The 18,565-nt window shown below is 43.0% G+C and overlaps 1 protein-coding gene across 1 annotated transcript in view; it reads left to right on the top strand.

The window, feature by feature from the left end:
* PSMD14 (proteasome 26S subunit, non-ATPase 14) overlaps positions 1–18,565 on the top strand; it is a 74,173-nt gene that overhangs the window by 10,653 nt on the left and 44,955 nt on the right. The window contains exons 2-3 of the mRNA XM_006267843.4: positions 5,332–5,445; positions 7,685–7,736. Of these exons, the coding sequence (XP_006267905.1) occupies positions 7,689–7,736 (48 nt within the window). The 5' untranslated portion in view covers positions 5,332–5,445; positions 7,685–7,688. The remainder of the gene's footprint in view (positions 1–5,331; positions 5,446–7,684; positions 7,737–18,565) is intronic.

The following is an 18,565-nucleotide window of genomic DNA, read 5'->3' as shown; positions in this document are numbered from 1 at the left end:
CTACAAGATGGTTTCAGGCTGGACATAAGGAAGAATTTCTTTACTGTCCGAGCCCCCAAGGTCTGGAACAGCCTGCCGCCGGAGGTTGTTCAAGCGCCTTCATTGAACACCTTCAAGATGAAACTGGATGCTTATCTTGCTGGGATCCTATGACCCCAGCTGACGTCCTGCCCTTTGGGCGGGGGGCTGGACTCGATGATCTTCCGAGGTCCCTTCCAGCCCTAATGTCTATGAAATTTATGAAACAGGATAATAATTAAATAGACCATAATAGATAATTCTTGACCAGTGATTTAAATTGTGATTTAAATCGGTTTTATTTAAATCAAACCCACCCTGCTCTTGCCCTGAGCTGCAGCATGGCTGCAGCCCTGCTCCCCAATATGGGTACAGAAATCTTAGAAGGGGGGGAGATGTGCCCACCTCGTCCACACACGACCTGTGGCCCCCTCACTGCATCACCTGTTTCCCCCTTTCCCCCGCCCCAGGGTTGTCTGTGCCCTCTCCACCTGCCCCCTTCACCCCCCTGCCTGGCTGCTATGTATGTGTGTGCATGTATATATGCATGTGGCACCCCCTGCCTCCTATGTCCCACTCCCCCCAGCCCCAAGCAGCCCCTTGCAGGCTGGAACTCTGCCAGCCTGCAAGAGGAAACCCACAGTTTCCTGCATTTTTCTCTTTTACATGGGAAGATCTGTGTTTTTCTATGGCAAATGGAAAACCTGGATCCCTGGTAATTACTAAAGCAAAGAAATTGCTAGCTAATCTGCTAATTGTCCACGCCAACCTCTACCCCCAGATGTCACTAACTAATAAACATCTGCACAAATACATTGTAATGTCTAATGCAGTGGTTCTCGACCGGGTTGATGAGGTGGGGGGTTGTGACTCTTTTAGAGGAGTGTGTTGGGGGTTGGATTGGGAAGGGCTACAGCAAGAGTGAGAAGTCCTGCCTGCTTTAGTCTTACCTGGCAGTGGATGCCACACAGGCAGTTCCACCTGCACATCTGTGGCAGCACAACAATGCTCAACTGGCCTGCTGCAAAACTAAAAATTTATGGAGGGGTGCCCTGAATTTAAAATGGTTGAGAAGTATTGGTTTAACCTAAGGGCAGGCGAAATTGGACTCCATTTCCCAGCAGCCTCTCCTGTGTCACTGGGCTAATTTCCATGGATTTCCACCAGCAGCACCACCATGACAGCACAGGGCCCAGGTTTCCATAGAGACTGGTCCCAGCAGCACTGACAGGAGGGAGCAGCTCCCCATCCAGCCGTACACTCTGCCAGCGTGGGTCAGGGTCTCTGACCCCCTGCTGTCACAGTGGTGCCCCTGCTGGGGTCTCCATGGAAACCAGCTGCAGCAACAGGGGTGGGGGGTTCTGGAAAATGGAGTCTGGCTGCCAGCCATATTCACTATTTTGCACACCCCTTGTCTAAACTTTGAATATTTCAATGCATTTGTAACCATGCTTCTTCCTGCGTGAAACCCGTTCTTGCAGTCACGATCAAATGGAGATCTTGCCTTGGGCAGAATTAAAGCATTTAGCCAATATCTAGTGCAAAAAAGGGAGATCAGAATTAAGATCTTGCATTTACAGTGGAGCTGAAGGCAGCATTGGAAATAAGTTCTTGGCCCATGCTACATGCTTGGCCAAATCTGCTTCCCTGCAGCAGGAGCTGACTGGGGACTAGGAAGAACGGAATAGGAAGTAGGCATCAGAACATAAGCACATGTCACATTCTGTAGAATAACCCAATTAAAAAATGACTTTATTAAATGGAAATCCTAATTTAAAATATTTAATTGCATTTTTCTTTTACAAATCAAACCTAGTATGTTTAAATTTGGGCTGTTTATATTATGGCCTAGGCTTACTGTAATCCATTAAAATCACTTAAATAAAATAATATGCTACATCAAGGAGCTATCTTTAGAAGCTGGGGAATTTAGTAGTGCTTTCTAAGGGATATAGAGAAGGGGGGGAAACCTAATTTTTTCAGATAAATTAAATGTCACAATATGATGTTACTGCTTTAAAAGTATCTATTTTCATTTTAAATGTGAAGCAGATGCTGACATGTTTTCCAGATGTTGAATACTTTTGATTGCTGTTGTGTGGAAAAGCTTTTTTCATGATTAATTCTGGTTTCTATTAGAGGTGCACCAATACATCGGTTCATATCATATCAGCACCAATAAAAGGAAAATTGACATTATTGGCAATCAGCTTTTTGGCGGATATGGCCGATTAATGTTGCTGATAAATGCCATGTGCATGCATGCAGCCGCAGCATGCATGCAGCCGCAGCATGCATGCAGTCAGCCCGGCAGCTTGGAGAGTAGCGTCCGGCTGATAAGTCTGTTGGAGGGAAGGACCGTGGAGGGTTTGATAGATCAAAGCCCCCGTGGTGCGGGAGGGAAGGAGTGGGGCTGGGGTAGGGGCAGGCGCTGTCCAGCCAAGGCGGGGTGAGATGCAGGACGGAGCCATGAGAGGCTCATCCCGGGGGGGGGGGGGGTGCAGGGAGGTGGGGGCGGATCTTGCCACTACACGCACCATAGGGGGAGCCATTAGGGGCATGTGCCCCCTGGATCTATGCACAGGGCAAGGGTGGGGTGCTGCTGTAGGATGGGGCTGGGGGCAACACCAGGCTGTCCCCAGTGTGGGTGCTGTGTGTGTGTGTGTGGGGGGGGGGCTGTGACAAATTTTGGGGTGGCTATAGCCCCCCTGCCAGTGCTGCTGCCGCTCACCCCAAGTGCAGGCTCAACTCCACTCCCTCGCAGGGAAGAGACTAGCGCTGCCTCCAGCCTCACTCCACAGTGGCAGCCTGCCCTTGCCCTGCATATGGATCCGGGGGGGTACATGCCCCTTGTGTCTTCTCCCTTGGGTGCATGTAGCGGCAGGATCCGCCTCTACCTCCCCGTGCCCCCTGGACGAGCCTCTCGTGGCTTTGTCCCACGCCTTGCCTCTGCTCCACTCCCTCCCTCACTGTGAAGACCTTGATCTGCGCCCCCTCCCCCCCACCCCCAGCATGCCCCTTCCCTCCCTATGCCCCTTCCCCTCCAACAGACTTACCAGCCAGATGCTGCTTTCCAAGCTGCCAGGCTGCATATCAGCAGTTGGATCACTATCAGATGACATGGCTCATTAATAATCGGCCATCGGTATCAGCCCAAAAAGTCTTTATCAGCGCGCAGGTGGAGAACAAAATATCTTCTTCACTGGACTTAGTCAATTCAGAATTGAAAAACCAACTGGGAACTGGGGGGAAGAAATGGAAAAGCTTCCCCCATCACGTTTTATAATCTATGAATAAGAAGGGGGCTGGAAGGGGAGAGAGCAATTGAGATGTAGTAGTTTTAAAGCCTCCGTTTTGAGGTTTCAAAGGTAGTTAGTTGCACATAAAGATGGAGATAGCTACAATAGGTATCTATAGCTGCCTGCGTAAGTTTCTTTGAAAACCTGCCCAAGGTGTCAAATAACAACTTGTTTCTGATTTAAAGAATTAACACTTCCTTTGTTTAATAAATCACTTTTGGTCTTGCATAAGAATTTCTTCCAAAATATGATGAAGTAATATTAAAAAGTGCTTGTGATTACTTTTTAATTGAATTTGCATTTCCTGTTAAATGTAGTATAACAGGTAGAAATAGTTTAGAGTAGAAATAATGTAATAATTAAATATTGTTTGCCATTTTAACAAAATAAAAATAGAATGATAAAGAATCTAGAGAGATGTACATTGAGCTTAAATAAATTACTTAATGTATGTGTGTAGCTATAGTGTATCCTTTGGTACCAGATACTGAGTTTAGTTTAAAAACTATTTTGTTGCAGTTCAACATGGTTTTTATGGTTTTACCAAACAAGTTTTTTGGGGGGGAAGTAACTGAAGTATAAATACAAATCAACCTTCATTCAAATAATCAATCTTAATATTTTCTGCTTGCCTAATTTAAACCATGATTAAAATCTATACCTTATATCAATGATTCCCAAAAGGTATGCCATGAATGATGGAAGTATGTTGTGAAAAATGGGCTAGATCAGGCCCTGGCCAGGCTGGCTCTGTGTGGTAGAACTGGGCCTATGGGATGAAGTGTGCCACAGTTATAATCTGGAAAAAAAACATGTGCCCAAGGTTTCAGAGATTTGGGAATATTTATTCATGTCACTTTTAGACAGATCTAAGCTGAATTTTCTTTTGATGAAAATAAAACTTGGTTTTAACAAATTCTCATTAAAACTTCCTTTGCACAGTATATGCTTGTGTGGTATTCAAATGTTGTGATATCACTGCTATTCCAATCGTTAGCCAAAAAAAGTGAAACTGTTGAGATTTTAAATTTGAAAACTGGATGACTTTCTTTGTTGTAGATTTCCTGTAATAAGGTTACAGATTATTTAATTAAAAGTGTCCTAAAAAAATCCATAGGTACTCCTTGAGTTTCAACCAGATTTAAATCCCTTTAGTAAATATATTTAGTTTATTCTGCTCTTATTGCTAAAACATCACTGCTGTACTAATCACTGCCGATTCTTCTCTTAAATTTCAAATTTTAGATAATTATTGACAAATGCTTTTTTTCCTATTAGTTACAGAAGTTGTTTTTCCTTTCCCATTTCTGGAAAAGGGTGGTTACTAAAACGTGAAGCTTGATTTTTACTTACCTATATTGCCACTGTGGCTGCTTACAGATGTTCAAAAAAAACCCCTGGTACTTTATTTCACTTGGCGTATTCCCATGCTGAGTCCAGCACATGCCTCTTTCCAGGCTGCCTCTTCCCATGCAGGCAGGGATTGCTGGGAAATGGAGTCCACTGCTGACCAGAACCGGCCCGCAGACGGGACTTCGCTCGTCCTTGCCTTAGTTGGACCCAGCTTGCACAACGTCTGTATGGATCAGGTGCTTTAATGGGGCTTTTTTGGCATTTTTATCTAATAGTTGACCAACTCAACTTAAGATAAAAGTGCCCAAAAACCCTGGTGAAGTACCCAAATTATGCAGATACCGCAAAGGTTGAAGTAAGCACTGCTGCTTCTGGTAAAGCATGGGGTTTTGTTTGGGGGGGGCGGAGTTGCTGGGATTTTTTTGTTTTTTGAACGTTTGTAAGCAGCCTATGTGGCTGGGAAACTTCTGCAGAGGGGGTGGCAATGCAGATTTTATGCAGTGCATTAAATTCTCTAGCACAAATGCTAGCAGTAACTGTTTTTTATTTTTGTTTGAACCTTTCTTCAAAAAGCCTGCCTTCTTCAGAAAATGAAGCATGATATTTTCTATGCTTTTGTTTTTAAAGTACCACTGCTTTTTCCTCTCTTTTCTTATTTAAGGAAGAAGACTTAACTAGTTTTTAGGCTGCCAGGAAGTGTGGGGGCCACACCAGAGGTTAAGTAGCTCCTGCCAACTCTATTGACCAGTGTGTGAAAGCTCTGACTGAGTGCCAGGTAAGAAACAAATTTGATCTGGTCTTCTGTAACATTTAAGATATGTGGAAAGGTAATGAGTGGCACTTTTTTTAAAGGGTTTCTTTTTTGCTTCATTGATCTTTATAAAAGTGTTATCTGGGGAACTGTAGCTTTAGAAGCATTGAAAAGTAGGGCTGGAAGGGACTTTTGAGATCATCTAGTCCAACCTCCTGCCAGAGATGAGATAATCCCTGTCTGAACCGTTCTACAAATCTGTTGTCTAACCTAGGGGTGCGTGGCTTCTAAGTAAAACAGTTGTCACTTACTTGTTTTTGACACAACCTGCATAATAAAGCTCTTCAAATATTAGGGAATAAAGACACATAAATAATGCTCAGACTCCCACCTATAACTTGTTAAGAAAAATGTTAATATAATTTAAAATGGGTATTGGACCCATCTCTTTTTTTTTTTTTTTCAAAATAAGCACCATCTTTTCTCTACTTTTACTTTCAATACAAAGACTAAACTTATTTATCTGGTCCTTCAGACCCTTCAGCCCCATGCTGTTTTTCCCTACTCCAGATATCATACTTCTATCCATATCCCTTTTTCTGAACCTGAGCCTGCATCAGGTTTTTAAGTTTGTATTGTTAATGTAATCGCTCTTCTCTCTTTTTTTTTTTTGTGACTGCGTAATGAATGGGGTGAGAACTCATTTGCTTTCGAAATATGGTCACTTGCTGTTTTCACTCTATTTTTTTAAAGCAGGCATACAAGGGTACACTTAAGCAGGCTCCTAGGGCATTTTTACATGTGCTGGGATATGGTGCCAGGCACTTTTAATTGGCAAGCCACACTATTTAAAGCAACTGCATGTCATGTATCAATACTGCCACGTGTTCCCGCGCTGAGAAAATGGCAGTGGGGTGCTTTGAACTGAAGCTCATTGAACAGGTTTTATTTCAAAGCGCCCTGCCACCATTTTTTCAGCAATACTGACGCACATGACGCAGAAGGCTGCCAGAGTCCATTGGTTTCTTTGCTCCAGCAGACTCGATTACTCGTGCACATGCATAGGAGCCCATAGTGGTGAGCTAAGTCATGACGGTTTCAGTTTATTCAGAAGTCCTATGATATTAAGGATGTGATTTTATTTATTTATTTTGATGCTGTACTCTTTTGCTTTTCAAGTAAGATTGATGTCAGTAAACCTTTCAATTATAGTTAATAAATTCTGAAGTTAAAGCCGTTATTCCATGTCAAATTCTGAGACATTGAGTTAGTTGGGTTTTTTAGCTATTGTGTGCCAAATCATCACTAGCTGCCCTGGTTTGGTTTTAAAACTTATCTGCATGCCCTGGAAAGTGACATAAAGTACTAAATCTAATATATTTTGGGACAGCATATTTCCTATGTATTTGAAATGATATTTCTGATTATGTCTCAAGAAGAGAAAGAATTGCAGCAATGAAATGAAAGATAAAATTATTTAAAAGTAGGAAGGAGTAGTGAACAGGTACTCTGAGGTATACTTAATCAAGATTATTTCCTTATTTAAGGATTGTAAAAGCGGGGAAATTCAGTTATTTAACCACAAGAGTTGTTTAGCTCTATTCCTGGAATATACTAAGGGATCCTATAAGCAACGTTTGAAATGCATGAAATAATGGCACTGCCCCTAGTATTCTAACTAAATGCATTTAATGTTTACTTTACAGTATTTCTTTTAGTATAATGAGTTCATTAAAAAAGCTTTTGATGCTAATTCAGAGATCCATAATCTGCTCAGTGTCTTTCACATGCAGTTTTGATGATAACTGACAAGCTGTAAGTTAATTAGCACAGAACTTACTAATGAGGATGTTAAAAATCCTTACTTTTAAATTTTTATTGATGCACTCTGGACAAATTGAAGGAAACTCAGTCATATCTGTAATAACTTCTAGGCACTTTATCTATCCAGGTGCTGTTTTCAGGTAACAGGAAAAATATAATTAATTGACTGGTAGCAAAGTTTTGAAAAGTATGACAAGAATGCTTGTCTTCAGAAATGGGGATAACCCAAAACCAAAGCAATAAAGCGAGGTCTGTTAATTAGCATGGAAGACAGCTTCTTGAATTAATATGTGGTGTTAATTAACAGGAAGTCTGATGTTGTGTTGTAATTACCACCAATATTTTTGACATACTGAGTGACTGAAGGTGAATTATATAGATAGCAATTTAGTAAACACTTCAGAGCTTGGGAACCTCTTCCTTTGTTTCTGTTTTCTAGAAATATGGACAGACTTCTACGACTTGGAGGAGGTATGCCTGGGCTGGGACAGGTTAGTGTGCAGCTTGTCAATATTTTCTTTTAATACTGATCACAGTTGCTGAAGTATTTCTTTATTTACTAAAAAATAATCTTTTAGTAGCAAATTTAACTAATTGCAGCATTGTAAGTGTATAGGAAACATTGTTATATAGTTTGAACTTTGTGTTAACATGAATTGCTGTACTAACATTTTCTATTTGATTTTTTTCAAACTTAAAGATATTGTTTCAATTTTCCATCAGTTATCTAAACAACATGGTGCATGGATACAAATGTATTGCAAAATTAGTGGAATAAAAGGTACTGCAAATCCCACTTTTCAACAAGTGATATTGCAAACTATTTGACTTAATATTTGAGAATAATTTTTAATATCTTGATACAGTACATGAGTAGATTTAATAGATTCCTTGGTGATGGGCACCCTATGATAACCTACCCTATATAAAATCAGGGAGGCTACATGAAATTTTCTTAAGATTTTTTGCTTGTAAGTAGTAGTTACCACCTATCCACATGGTTGTTATCAGTATTGTTAACAATGTTAAAGTTTATCATTTTATTAGTGGTGGGCTCAGGACCTCTCTGGTGCCTCCCAATTCCTTTCTGAAACTCTCTAACTGTTGAGTGATCTGTATTTTCTCCCACAATAGGAAATCCCCTATGGTCTCTTTTTAGTCAGCTATGTTGCCCAGAGGCCTTAATTCATCTTTTCTCTGTTCATTTGTCTCCTTTATTTTCAGGGCAAGTTTGTTTGGCCTCCCTGGGCCTGCAAGTGAAACTGTTAGGTTCTGCAATGGGAAGTGTGTCCTGGTACTCTAGTGTACCTAGAGTCTGGGTAGATTTGGGCGTATGAAGATGAATACAACTTTTCTCTCAAAACAGTGAGGATGCACAAAGCTTGGAACCAATTTTCCCATTGGAACAATGTTGTAAATCGGGGATTGGTTCCTTTACCACGCTCAACACAGATCCAGGGGCACATGCCCAGCCAGGGCTAGGAGGCATGGGGATGCCAGGGCAGCTCTGGCTGCTGCGCACTGCTTTTCCAGCGAGCAGCAGGAGGGCATAGCCCCCACTCCCAGCACCTTCTGCCGCCTGCCTGGAGCGCCCTGCGCAGATCCGAGGGTACCCTCCTTCTCCATGTCCTCCCAGACAGGAGGCGCGCAGTGGCCGGAGCCGCCTCACCCCCTCTGGGTGCCCCGGCTGGGCAGCCCCTGTCCCAGCCCCAATCCCTGCCTCGCAGTGGGGGCGTTGATCCATGCCCCACCACAACAGACTTACCAGCTGGAGACTGCTGTGTTCACCGCCATAAAGTCAAAACCCCTTTGGAATCTTGAAACAGTGTTGTAATTTACAAAGGTCGTAAGTGACATTTGTTGTAACTTGAACGCTCGTAAGCTGAGGACTGCCTGTAATTGCAAATTCTTCATTTGCAAATTTTGGTTATTTGTAACTATTTCCTAAATTTCTAGCTGTCACTTGGAAGGTGTCAAATGAAGCATTCAGTGTTGTATTTAAGTAGAATTACAGCTATTGTTTGACCAGCTCTGCTGTAATTTTTGTATACAATTGCTCCATTTTCTTTTTTTATAGCTGAAAGTTTCTTCATGCACTTATAGTGCAGCTTCAAAGAGTCCTCAGTTATTTTTAGTTTTGCTTTCTTAAACAGTTCTGGGTATTTCTCTTGTTCCTCTGTGCTGCCAGCCTGCTTCATGACTCTTCATTTTTTTCTAACATCTGCGTAGTCTAAACACTCAAGATTTCACTTCATAGTCCTCTCTGAACCTGACGCATATCAAAGCTGTTTTTCAGATTCGGTGTTAACTCTTTAGCCTGCTTTTATAACTTATGATTTGTAATCTGAATCTAGCTAGAGAATTAAAGCAAATCTGAAATGTATCAGATAATAGAACATGGCATTCAAATAAACCCCTTAAATTGTTTCTGTGCTTGGCCCTCAAAGCTTTTGTGTGTATTTAAATATAGAAGGGTCTCCTGAAGGAATTTATGTAAGTGAGGGAATTTTGAATAATTCCATATTTCTCAGGGGAACTGAATTTCTGCTGTTGCCTGTTGCAGCTTGCACTGGATAATATTATGGCTACTTTTGCAGTCTTTTAGTTTACTGAATCAGCTGGAAAGATGCAAGTGGATCACTTCTTCCAGTGCATAAATTCCATCACTGAATATGGAAGTTTCATATGTAACTGAATAGAAGAGTTGTTTTGTTTTGAATATTTTTAATGGTAGCAAAGTAGTTTCACACTATATCCAATAAATTCAGCTGCGATTAAAAGCAGGTATTTCATGGTAATAATTAATCCTTCTGTGGAACTGAGATAACTGCACAGTCATGCCAATAAACCACACTAGTATATTTGAAACTCTTGTACATTGCTCTTTTTAATTGTCCAGTGTTAAAATTGAGCTGTCCATTTTGTAGGTTTTATTTTAAATTTTAAACCCAGAGTAAATAAACCTACAACTGTCAACTAATACAGCAGAGGAATTATAGATTAGTAGGGCTGGAAGGGACCTCAGGCAGTCATCTAGTCCAAACCTCTGCTCAAGGCAGGATTGTCTGTGACGAAACCATTCCAGTCACACGCCTATCTAACATGCCCTTGAAAACTTTCAAAGGTGGAGATTCCACAGCATCTCTGGGTAACCTGTTGCAATGCTTAACCACCTCTTATTGTGAAAACAAAACAGAGGACTTATGATCTTACAAAAAATGGTAGAAGGTAGAACAAACCAATGATTTTTTTTAAGCATCATTAAGTAGCCTGCTTCATCTAAAGTATCATCTGCAAACAGCTGTGAGGTTTGTTGCTTGACAGAAGTCAGTTGTTTGGAGGTTTGACAATAGTCTGTTTTGTTTCACCTGAAACTGTGGACAAGTTCTAATTGGTCTTCACCAAGCTTGTATGTCTCTCATCTCTGCTGTGCTCTTTCAGCAGTACTCATTTTTCTCTGGTTTTTTTTTATTATCGCCTATTCCTTACTAGACTTTCAGTCCATAAGCTAACAGTTGGGTTCTCCTCTGTCCTTTCCTCTTTGTTCCAGTGGTGCTCAACTCATTCCACTCTGTGGTCCAGAAATTTGGTGGCATGACAGAAGGTGGCAGTGTTAATTGTTATATTTGTGGGACCTGCGGCAATTAATGAATGTCTCCGTTGCTTCCCCAACATCAAATTTTTTTGCCTGATGGGAAGCCCCCTAGGCTGGATTTGGCCTGCGGGACATATCTTAGTCACTATTCAGAGTATTACTTCCATTCCACTTGTTACTGTGTTTGACGACTCTCTTCCATCTTAAACTTCTGTTGAACTCTCAACATCAGGTTTTTTACATTTTGTTCTGCTGCTGCTGAGCACTTCTGTCAGAAGTTGTATGATCATGCTTACTCTTTCAACTATGAGTTTCCTTTTTGCTCTTTTAATTTGGTCATTTTTTAAGCCAAGCATTTGACTTCTCACCCTTAGTAAATACTGCACTTGTAAATCCATCTGCTTTTACAGCTTTTCTCCCTGCCTAGTCCCTCTTCCTTCTTGCATCCTAGATTTTACTTCATTTTGTAAGGAAAAATCAAAAAATCCAGCATTGCCATCTTCCTCTTCCTCCCTGGGCATTGATTATAAGACTTGTTGCTTGCTCTTTACCTCCATTTGTTCATTACCTATTTCCTTCCTATTGCTTTTCACTTTCTTCAACTTTTCTTTTACCAGTACTAGCAAGTCTTGGTCTTCCCACTTCAAAATTCTTAATTCTACGATATTAGCCAAGAAAATCTTTATCGGTACACCCCTACTCTCTAATAAAACTAATGACTTCTTCCTAGCTAAATTTGAGGGCTTTATTCTTCTGGAACATTTTATGGTTTTGGAAACTTTGTCCTCTCCCTGGCTTTTCTGATTCTGGTTATCATGATTATCCTCTTACCTCATTGATTCTCTCCATCCCACCCCCCTTGCAGTTTCTTGTTTGAAGGGTTCTCTTTCCCTTCGTGTGTGCCTGTGTAAGTTTTTTTTGTCTTGGCCTCTCTTCTCTGCTGGACTTCTGCTTGTTTTTTGCATGGCTTTCACCACTACTTTATGGTGATGACACATGGAATCATAGAAAATTAGGGTTGGAAGGGAACTCGGGAGGTCATCTAGCCCAACCCCCTGCTCAGAGCAGGACCACCCCAACTAGATCATCCCAGCCAAGGGTTTGTGTAGCCAGGTCTTAAAAACCTCCAAGGATGGAGAGTTCACAACCTCTCTGACTAACCTGTTCCAATACTTTACTACCCTCCTAGTGAGAGTGTCACGGCGGGGTCCTCACAGAGGGCCGTGATCTCCTTAAGGTCCCTCGCCCCGTGTACAGGCCAGCCCAAGGCACCCTCCAATTCTCCCCTGCCACGTCTTTGATGGTAAATATAATGTTGGGAGGCTGCCTTGTGTTTTCCCTGGGCACAGCTACTCGGGACCTCTGTCCCCGCGGTTCTTCTGGACCCCCTGGGGGTCTCCCGATACGGTGGGTGTTCCTCGGACACCCTAGCCTTATGGGCTATGCGTGGCTCCTACCAGCCCCTAATACCACGCCCCAAGCCACGCAGATGTAATAGACGTCCGGTCTGTAGGCCCGCTTTCCGGGCCTCCTCTCTAATGTGGCCCACTCTGGGCTCCCTCTCTCATGCCCAGCCTCTTGCTGGGACTCTCGTCTAGCCCACTCTGGACCTCCCCTGCCGGTGTGGTTCCGCTCAGGGACTCTCTAACGGGCCTCCGGTCCTATGGGCCAACCGCACGGGCACCCTCTCTGACCCTGGCTCACCACGCTGCTACTCCCTGTCTTCTTGGGGCAACCGCAGCGCCCTGCCTCAGTCTGAGGGGTGTTACCGCACTAGCCTGCGGCCGGGCTCGCTATGCCCGTCTCGGGCTCCTCAGTAATTGCCCCTCTCTCTAGGGCTCCTTAGTATGGCGTTCCCCCTCTTTGGGGCTCGCCGTGCCCCCACGGGGCTTCTCAATCATATACACTGGTGCTCCCCCTCTTTGGGGCTCGCCGTGCCCGCACGGGGCTTCTCAATCAGATCGCCCCTCTCCTTGGGGCTGGGGTCTATGTACCCCGCACGCAATCCGGGGTCTCGGTCCCCCGTCTGCAACCTACGGGTTGCGCCCGCGACCCACTGGCTGCGCTCCTCGCCGCCAGTTGCTCACGCACTGGCGTGCGAGCTGCGCCTTCCCTGGCGCTATGAAAATAATGCGCCCTCTTGGTGCTTGGGCACCCCACACTCTCTGGGGTCCCTATAATTGAGGCCTCCTCCAACCCCTACAGCCTCACCCAAGCCTCCGGGTGTAATATATAGAGCCAAACGTAAACTAGAGCCTCCTGGCTATAACACAAACATAAAGCCCCCTGGCTAACCATAGTGCCCAATCCTCTCAGGGCTATCATGAGCTGTACTTGCCCATCAGGCTTCTCCCCATATCTCGGCTGAGGGAGCTCCTGCCTCTCCGGCTGATGGCAGAGAACTACCAGCCTGGCCTCAGCCCTGGGCTTTATAAGGGCCAGGCCCTGTCTCCTACAGGCAGCTGGTTCCCCTTGGTTGCTCCGGCAACCCGCAGCTGCGCTCATTACCTGAGCAAGCCTCAGGTGGGCTCGTTATGTCAGGCCAGGGCGCACTCACTCGCTCCCTGGCAGTTTCTCCTTTCTAGGAGCAGGGGCACCGAGGTGCCCTGCGACAGAGTTTTTCCTAATATCTGATCTAAACCTCCCTTGCTACAACTTGAGACCATTGCTCCTTGTTCTGTCATCTGCCACCACTGAGAACAGTTTAGCTCCATCCTCTTTTAAACCACCCTTCAGGTAATTGAAGGCTGCTATTAAATCCCCCCTTAGTCTTCTCTTCTCCAAACTAAATAAACCCAGTTCCCTCAGTCTCTCCTCAGCAGTCATGTGCCCCAACCCCCTAACCATTTTCATTGCCCTTTGCTGGACTGTCTCCAATTTGTTTACATCCTTTCTGTAGTGGGGGACCCAAAACTGAACACAGTACTCTAGATGTGGCCTCACTGGTGCTGAATATAGGGGAAGAATCACTTTTGTCAATCTGCTGTCAGTGCATCTACTAACGCAGCTCGGTATGCCGTTAGCCTTCTTTGCAACAAGGATGTACTTTTGGCTCATATTTAACTTACTGTCTCCTGTAACCACCAGGTCCTCTTCTGCAGTGCTGCTGCTTAGGCAGTTGGTCCCTAGCCTGTGCATGGGATTGTTCTGCCCTAAGTACAGGCAGTCCTCGACTTAGCCTTTCAAGTTGCAACATTTCGCACTTACAGCATTTATAAATTGACGCCCTGTTTCAACTTTATGACATCAGTTTCGATTTACAACGCTTGATCTGATGCGACGCCACGCCAGTGAACAAGTTCACTGTGTCGCTCATCTCCCTGGAGAACATCTGTTCAAACTTGCTTGGACACTTTCTTTAAGAAAGCAGACAAGACTCCAGAAAAAACTTGCAGCTAAGACTCCTGAGAAGACTCCAGCCAAGAGCCCTTCAAAAAGTCTAGCAAAATCACTTCAAACAAGTCCTTAAATCAATATGATTGCTATTTATGATATAAATACGTTAATGTAGCTATATTGCTCATCTATAATTGATCGAGTACAAAATTCCGGGGTATTTTTGGTGAAAATAGGGTATCAGGCCTTGGTTCAGGAACCAATCCCCCATTTATAACATTGTTTCTTATGAGAAAATTGGTTCTGAGTTCCGTTTCGACTTAAGACGCTGTTTTCAGGAACCAATTGTGTCATAAGTCCGAGGAAAGCCTGTATAGAACTTTGCACTTGTCCTTATTGAACCTCATGAGTTTTCTTTTGGTCCAGTCCTCCAGTTTGTCAGGGTCTCTCTGAATCCTAGCCCTACCCTCCAGCATATCTACTATGCCCCCTAGCTTGGTGTCATCTGCAAACATGCTGAGCGTGCATTTTATCCCATCTTGTAGGTCATTGATGAAAATATTGAACAAAACTCGCCTCAGGACCGACTCCTGGGGCACTACCTTTGAAACTGGCTGTCAACTAGACAAAGCCATTGACTACTACCCTGCAAGCCCAATGATCCAGCCATTTTTTTTTTTATTCACTTGGCAGTCCATTCATCCAACCGGTACTGTCACTGGTTTCCCCACATCTATAGAGCCAGTCATTTCATCATAGAAGGCAATCAGGTTGGTCAGGCATGACTTGCCCTTGGTGAATCCATGCTGACTCTTCCTAATCACCTTTTTCTCCAAGTGCTCAGAAACTGATTCTTTGAGGACCTGCTGTATGATTTTTCCAGGAACTGAGGTGAGGCTGACCTGTCTGTAGCTCCCTAGATCCTACCTCTCCATTTCTTCAAGATGGGCACTATATTTGCCTTTTTCCAGTCATCCGGGACCTCTCCCAACTTGCCACAAGTTTTCAAAGATGATGGCCAGTGGCTCTTCAATCACATCAGCTAACTCCCTCAGCATATTGTACACATCTAGCTTTTTAAATAGTCTCTAATCTGTTCTTATGCCACTGGCTGCTCACCTACTCTCCAAACTGTGCTGTAAGGTGCAGTAATCAGAGACCTGATCTTACCTATGAAGACTGAGGTGAAAGGCACTGAATACTTCAACCTTTTCTGCATCCTCTATCACTAGGTTGCCTGCCCTATTCAGTAAAGAACCTACACTTTCCCTGTTCCCCTGTTTCCCTGGTCTTCTGTGACATACTTGCTAATCTTCCTGCACATCGGGATGGTTTGTTCCTGCAGTCTCAGTAAAGTTTCTTTAACATACAACCAGCTCTCCTGGACTTCTCTCCCCCTCAGACTGGCTGTCCAGGGGATTATGCCCATGAGTTCCCTGAGAGAGTCCCAATCTGCTTTTATGAAGTCCAGGGTCCTTACACTGCTCTCCTTTCTTCCTTTCCTTGGGATCTTGAGCTCAGTCCTCTTGTGGTTGAAGCTGCTCAAGTTGTCATCCACTACTACATTACCCACCAATTCTTCCCTGTTTGTGAGCAGCAGGTCAATAAGAGCATGGCCTCTAGTTGGCCTCTCCAGCACTTGCACCAGGAAGTTGTCCCCAACATTCTCTAAAACATCTTGGATTGCCTGTGCACTGCTGTATTGTCCTTCCAGCAGATGTCAGGGTGACTTATGAGAACCATGGCCTGTGATCTGGAAACTTCTGCTAGGTGTTTTGAAGAAAGCCTTATCCACCACATCCTCCTTGTCTGGTGGTCTATAGCAGACATTCACCATGACAATCACCCTTGTTGCTCTCCCCTCTGACCCTAACCCAGAGACTTTCAAGAGGCCTAGCTCCAGTTTCACACTAGAACTCTGAGCATCCTATATTTCTACTAGGTCTTTGAATAACCAGGCTTCATCTTAAACATAGTAAGATTCAAACTGAGTTGGTGATCTCCACTAAATGTTCTTCATTGTTGTGGGACACTCATAATAGTCTCTTTCAGGCCTGTGTCCTGGGTGTCATCTTTGGCTTGGCCCTTTTACTGGCCCTACTGAGTCAAGTCATTTCTAAATTTAAACCTGGCCTTATTTCTCTGTAGCCACAGGTCAGTCGAGATCTTATTTTAAATTTTGTCTACTTCAGCATCCTCTTCTCTAGCCTATACCTCTCAGGCCTGTACAATATGCTCCTAGTAGCATTGGTCTATCTTGTCTTGTTCTGGCCACATCTCACCCTCTCTTGATTTTTTCCCCCCCCCCTCCCCCCCCCCCCTAAAATTCATGTCTAGGTAACTTTCCTGCCTTTACCTTTTTTTAGATTCTTTGCGCCCTTGTTATATCTGCCACTAGACAGCTTCTACGTTAAGCACCCATGGGGTTTCTTCTATACTGTACTTTATGCAGGGAAAGAACTTCCTGAAGCCACTATTTCTATTCTTTTTCAGATGTTACCATTTAGACGGTCCTCTATTGTGACACCGCTCCAACATAGTTGGATGATCACAGCTGGGCAGGTGACAAGCTGTGGATATTCCCACCTTTACTCCTATTAAAGGCAGACAGCTTTGTTAACGTCAATAATAGATGTATTTGGTAGCCGTGTTGGTCTGAGACAAAAAGAAATGCAAAACTCTAGAACTCTTGGTTCAAAGATAATACCTTTTATTATATCAACTAAGAAATCACAAAAAAATTATCTGGTTTTGCAAGCTTTCGGGCACACACGCCCTTCTTCAGGCTGAGGACAAATCCAAGATTGGATTATGTTATGTGACAGTTCTTTACATGATTTGTTTGTGCATTCTCTCTCTATTTCATACCCTTTGTTTGACTTTAAATTGTACAGCCTTGAAGACCAGTGATTCTCTTGTATGTTGGTATGGTACCTAGTATATTTGAGCCTATGGGTACGGCAGTAATGCAAATAATTTATTAAAAGGATCCATTATGAAGTCTGTGAGTAAAGATCTTGCATAAATATGAGCTATGAATGTGCTGATGGAAGGTGAACTAAAAGCAGACCAAGGATTAAAACATGCATCTTAGCCTCCTCTTTCCCATAATTTGTTTGACTTAGAGGAGAAAACTCAAAAGCTTAGTTAAATGTAGCTCATTCTAAAGCAACTAAAATAGTGGCACGAATAACAGAGATTCTTAATAATCTCAAAACAGTCCAAACTTTAGAAATAGTAGAGGGCTATATAACGAATGTAAATTTAACCGGTGGTTTTGAATCCTCCTTGGAAGCATGGTTTCCATTAAAATGGTATTTGGCTCAGACAGAAGCAAAACCACCTACTTAAATATGAATTTAAGAGGTGTAAAAAAAAAAAAAAAAAAAAAAAAAAAAAAAAAAAAAAAAAAAAGCCTTACCTGATAGTTCATCTAAACATCACGGCTCCATTTAATAAACTGCTTCTAAAGGTTTCATGTGGTGTCATGCAGGTTTGAGGGAAAGGATGGGAAGCTGAGGATGGGGTGGCAGGAAGGAACAAGGAAACTGTTCTGTGTTCTCATTCACCAAACCGGGCATTCCTCTTTGGCTCCCAACCACAAGAGTTTAGATACCAGGGCTTCAACTGAAGTTGGTGAGGTGCTTATACCTCTAAAAATTGCCCTGAATTTTAGCAAAAAATTTCAGTCTCTTTACAAGAATTTAAACTGAATGGAGACTAAAATTTGAAGTGTGAATTGTTTCTTGTAAATTTTAATGTGTCGCACCCCATTTTTAAGATTACTTTTTTTCTTTTCAAGTCTTTGCTGTTTGCCAATTTCAGCTTCTTTTCAGTTTCAGCCCAGGACCCCTGGAGCCATCCCCAGAAATCTAGTGTCCTAGTTAGTAGTGTACTAATCTGTCCTTCACAATAGTATCAGAAATGTTCACATAGCCTCCTGTGTCAAATGCTGACTACATTATTGTATGAAGTGAAATGCAGCACAAACCACTTGTTTTCCTTTATTTGGGAGGAGGGAGAGGAGCTTGTATTTTGATGTAATTTTATACCAGGATTTGAAAATACTTTTCCTGAGTAGACCTGTGTAGGTCTTGAATCTTAACCTTTTGTGGATGTAAATTTAGCATCTCTTAAAAGATTCTACATGAATATTTCAACAAATATATCCTGAAAGCCATAGTGATGCATAGTGGAAGCATAGAATAGTGTGCGGCTACTCTAAATGTACAGTACAGATGCATTGTAATCAAAATAAGAGAAATAAAGGAGCATCTTAGTAAATTTTTCAAGTTTGTATTTAAGAGACAATATGGCAAGAAGAAGAGAAGAAAATGTTCCAAAACTGAATTTTCTTCAAGCTTTTGAATTGCTCATTACTTGGCTATC

This window comes from Alligator mississippiensis, chromosome 4 (assembly GCF_030867095.1).
Source record: "Alligator mississippiensis isolate rAllMis1 chromosome 4, rAllMis1, whole genome shotgun sequence".
NCBI lineage: Eukaryota > Metazoa > Chordata > Crocodylia > Alligatoridae > Alligator > Alligator mississippiensis.
The sequence above is the reverse complement of the archived record's forward strand: the minus strand, read 5'-3'. Positions and strand labels throughout refer to the sequence as shown.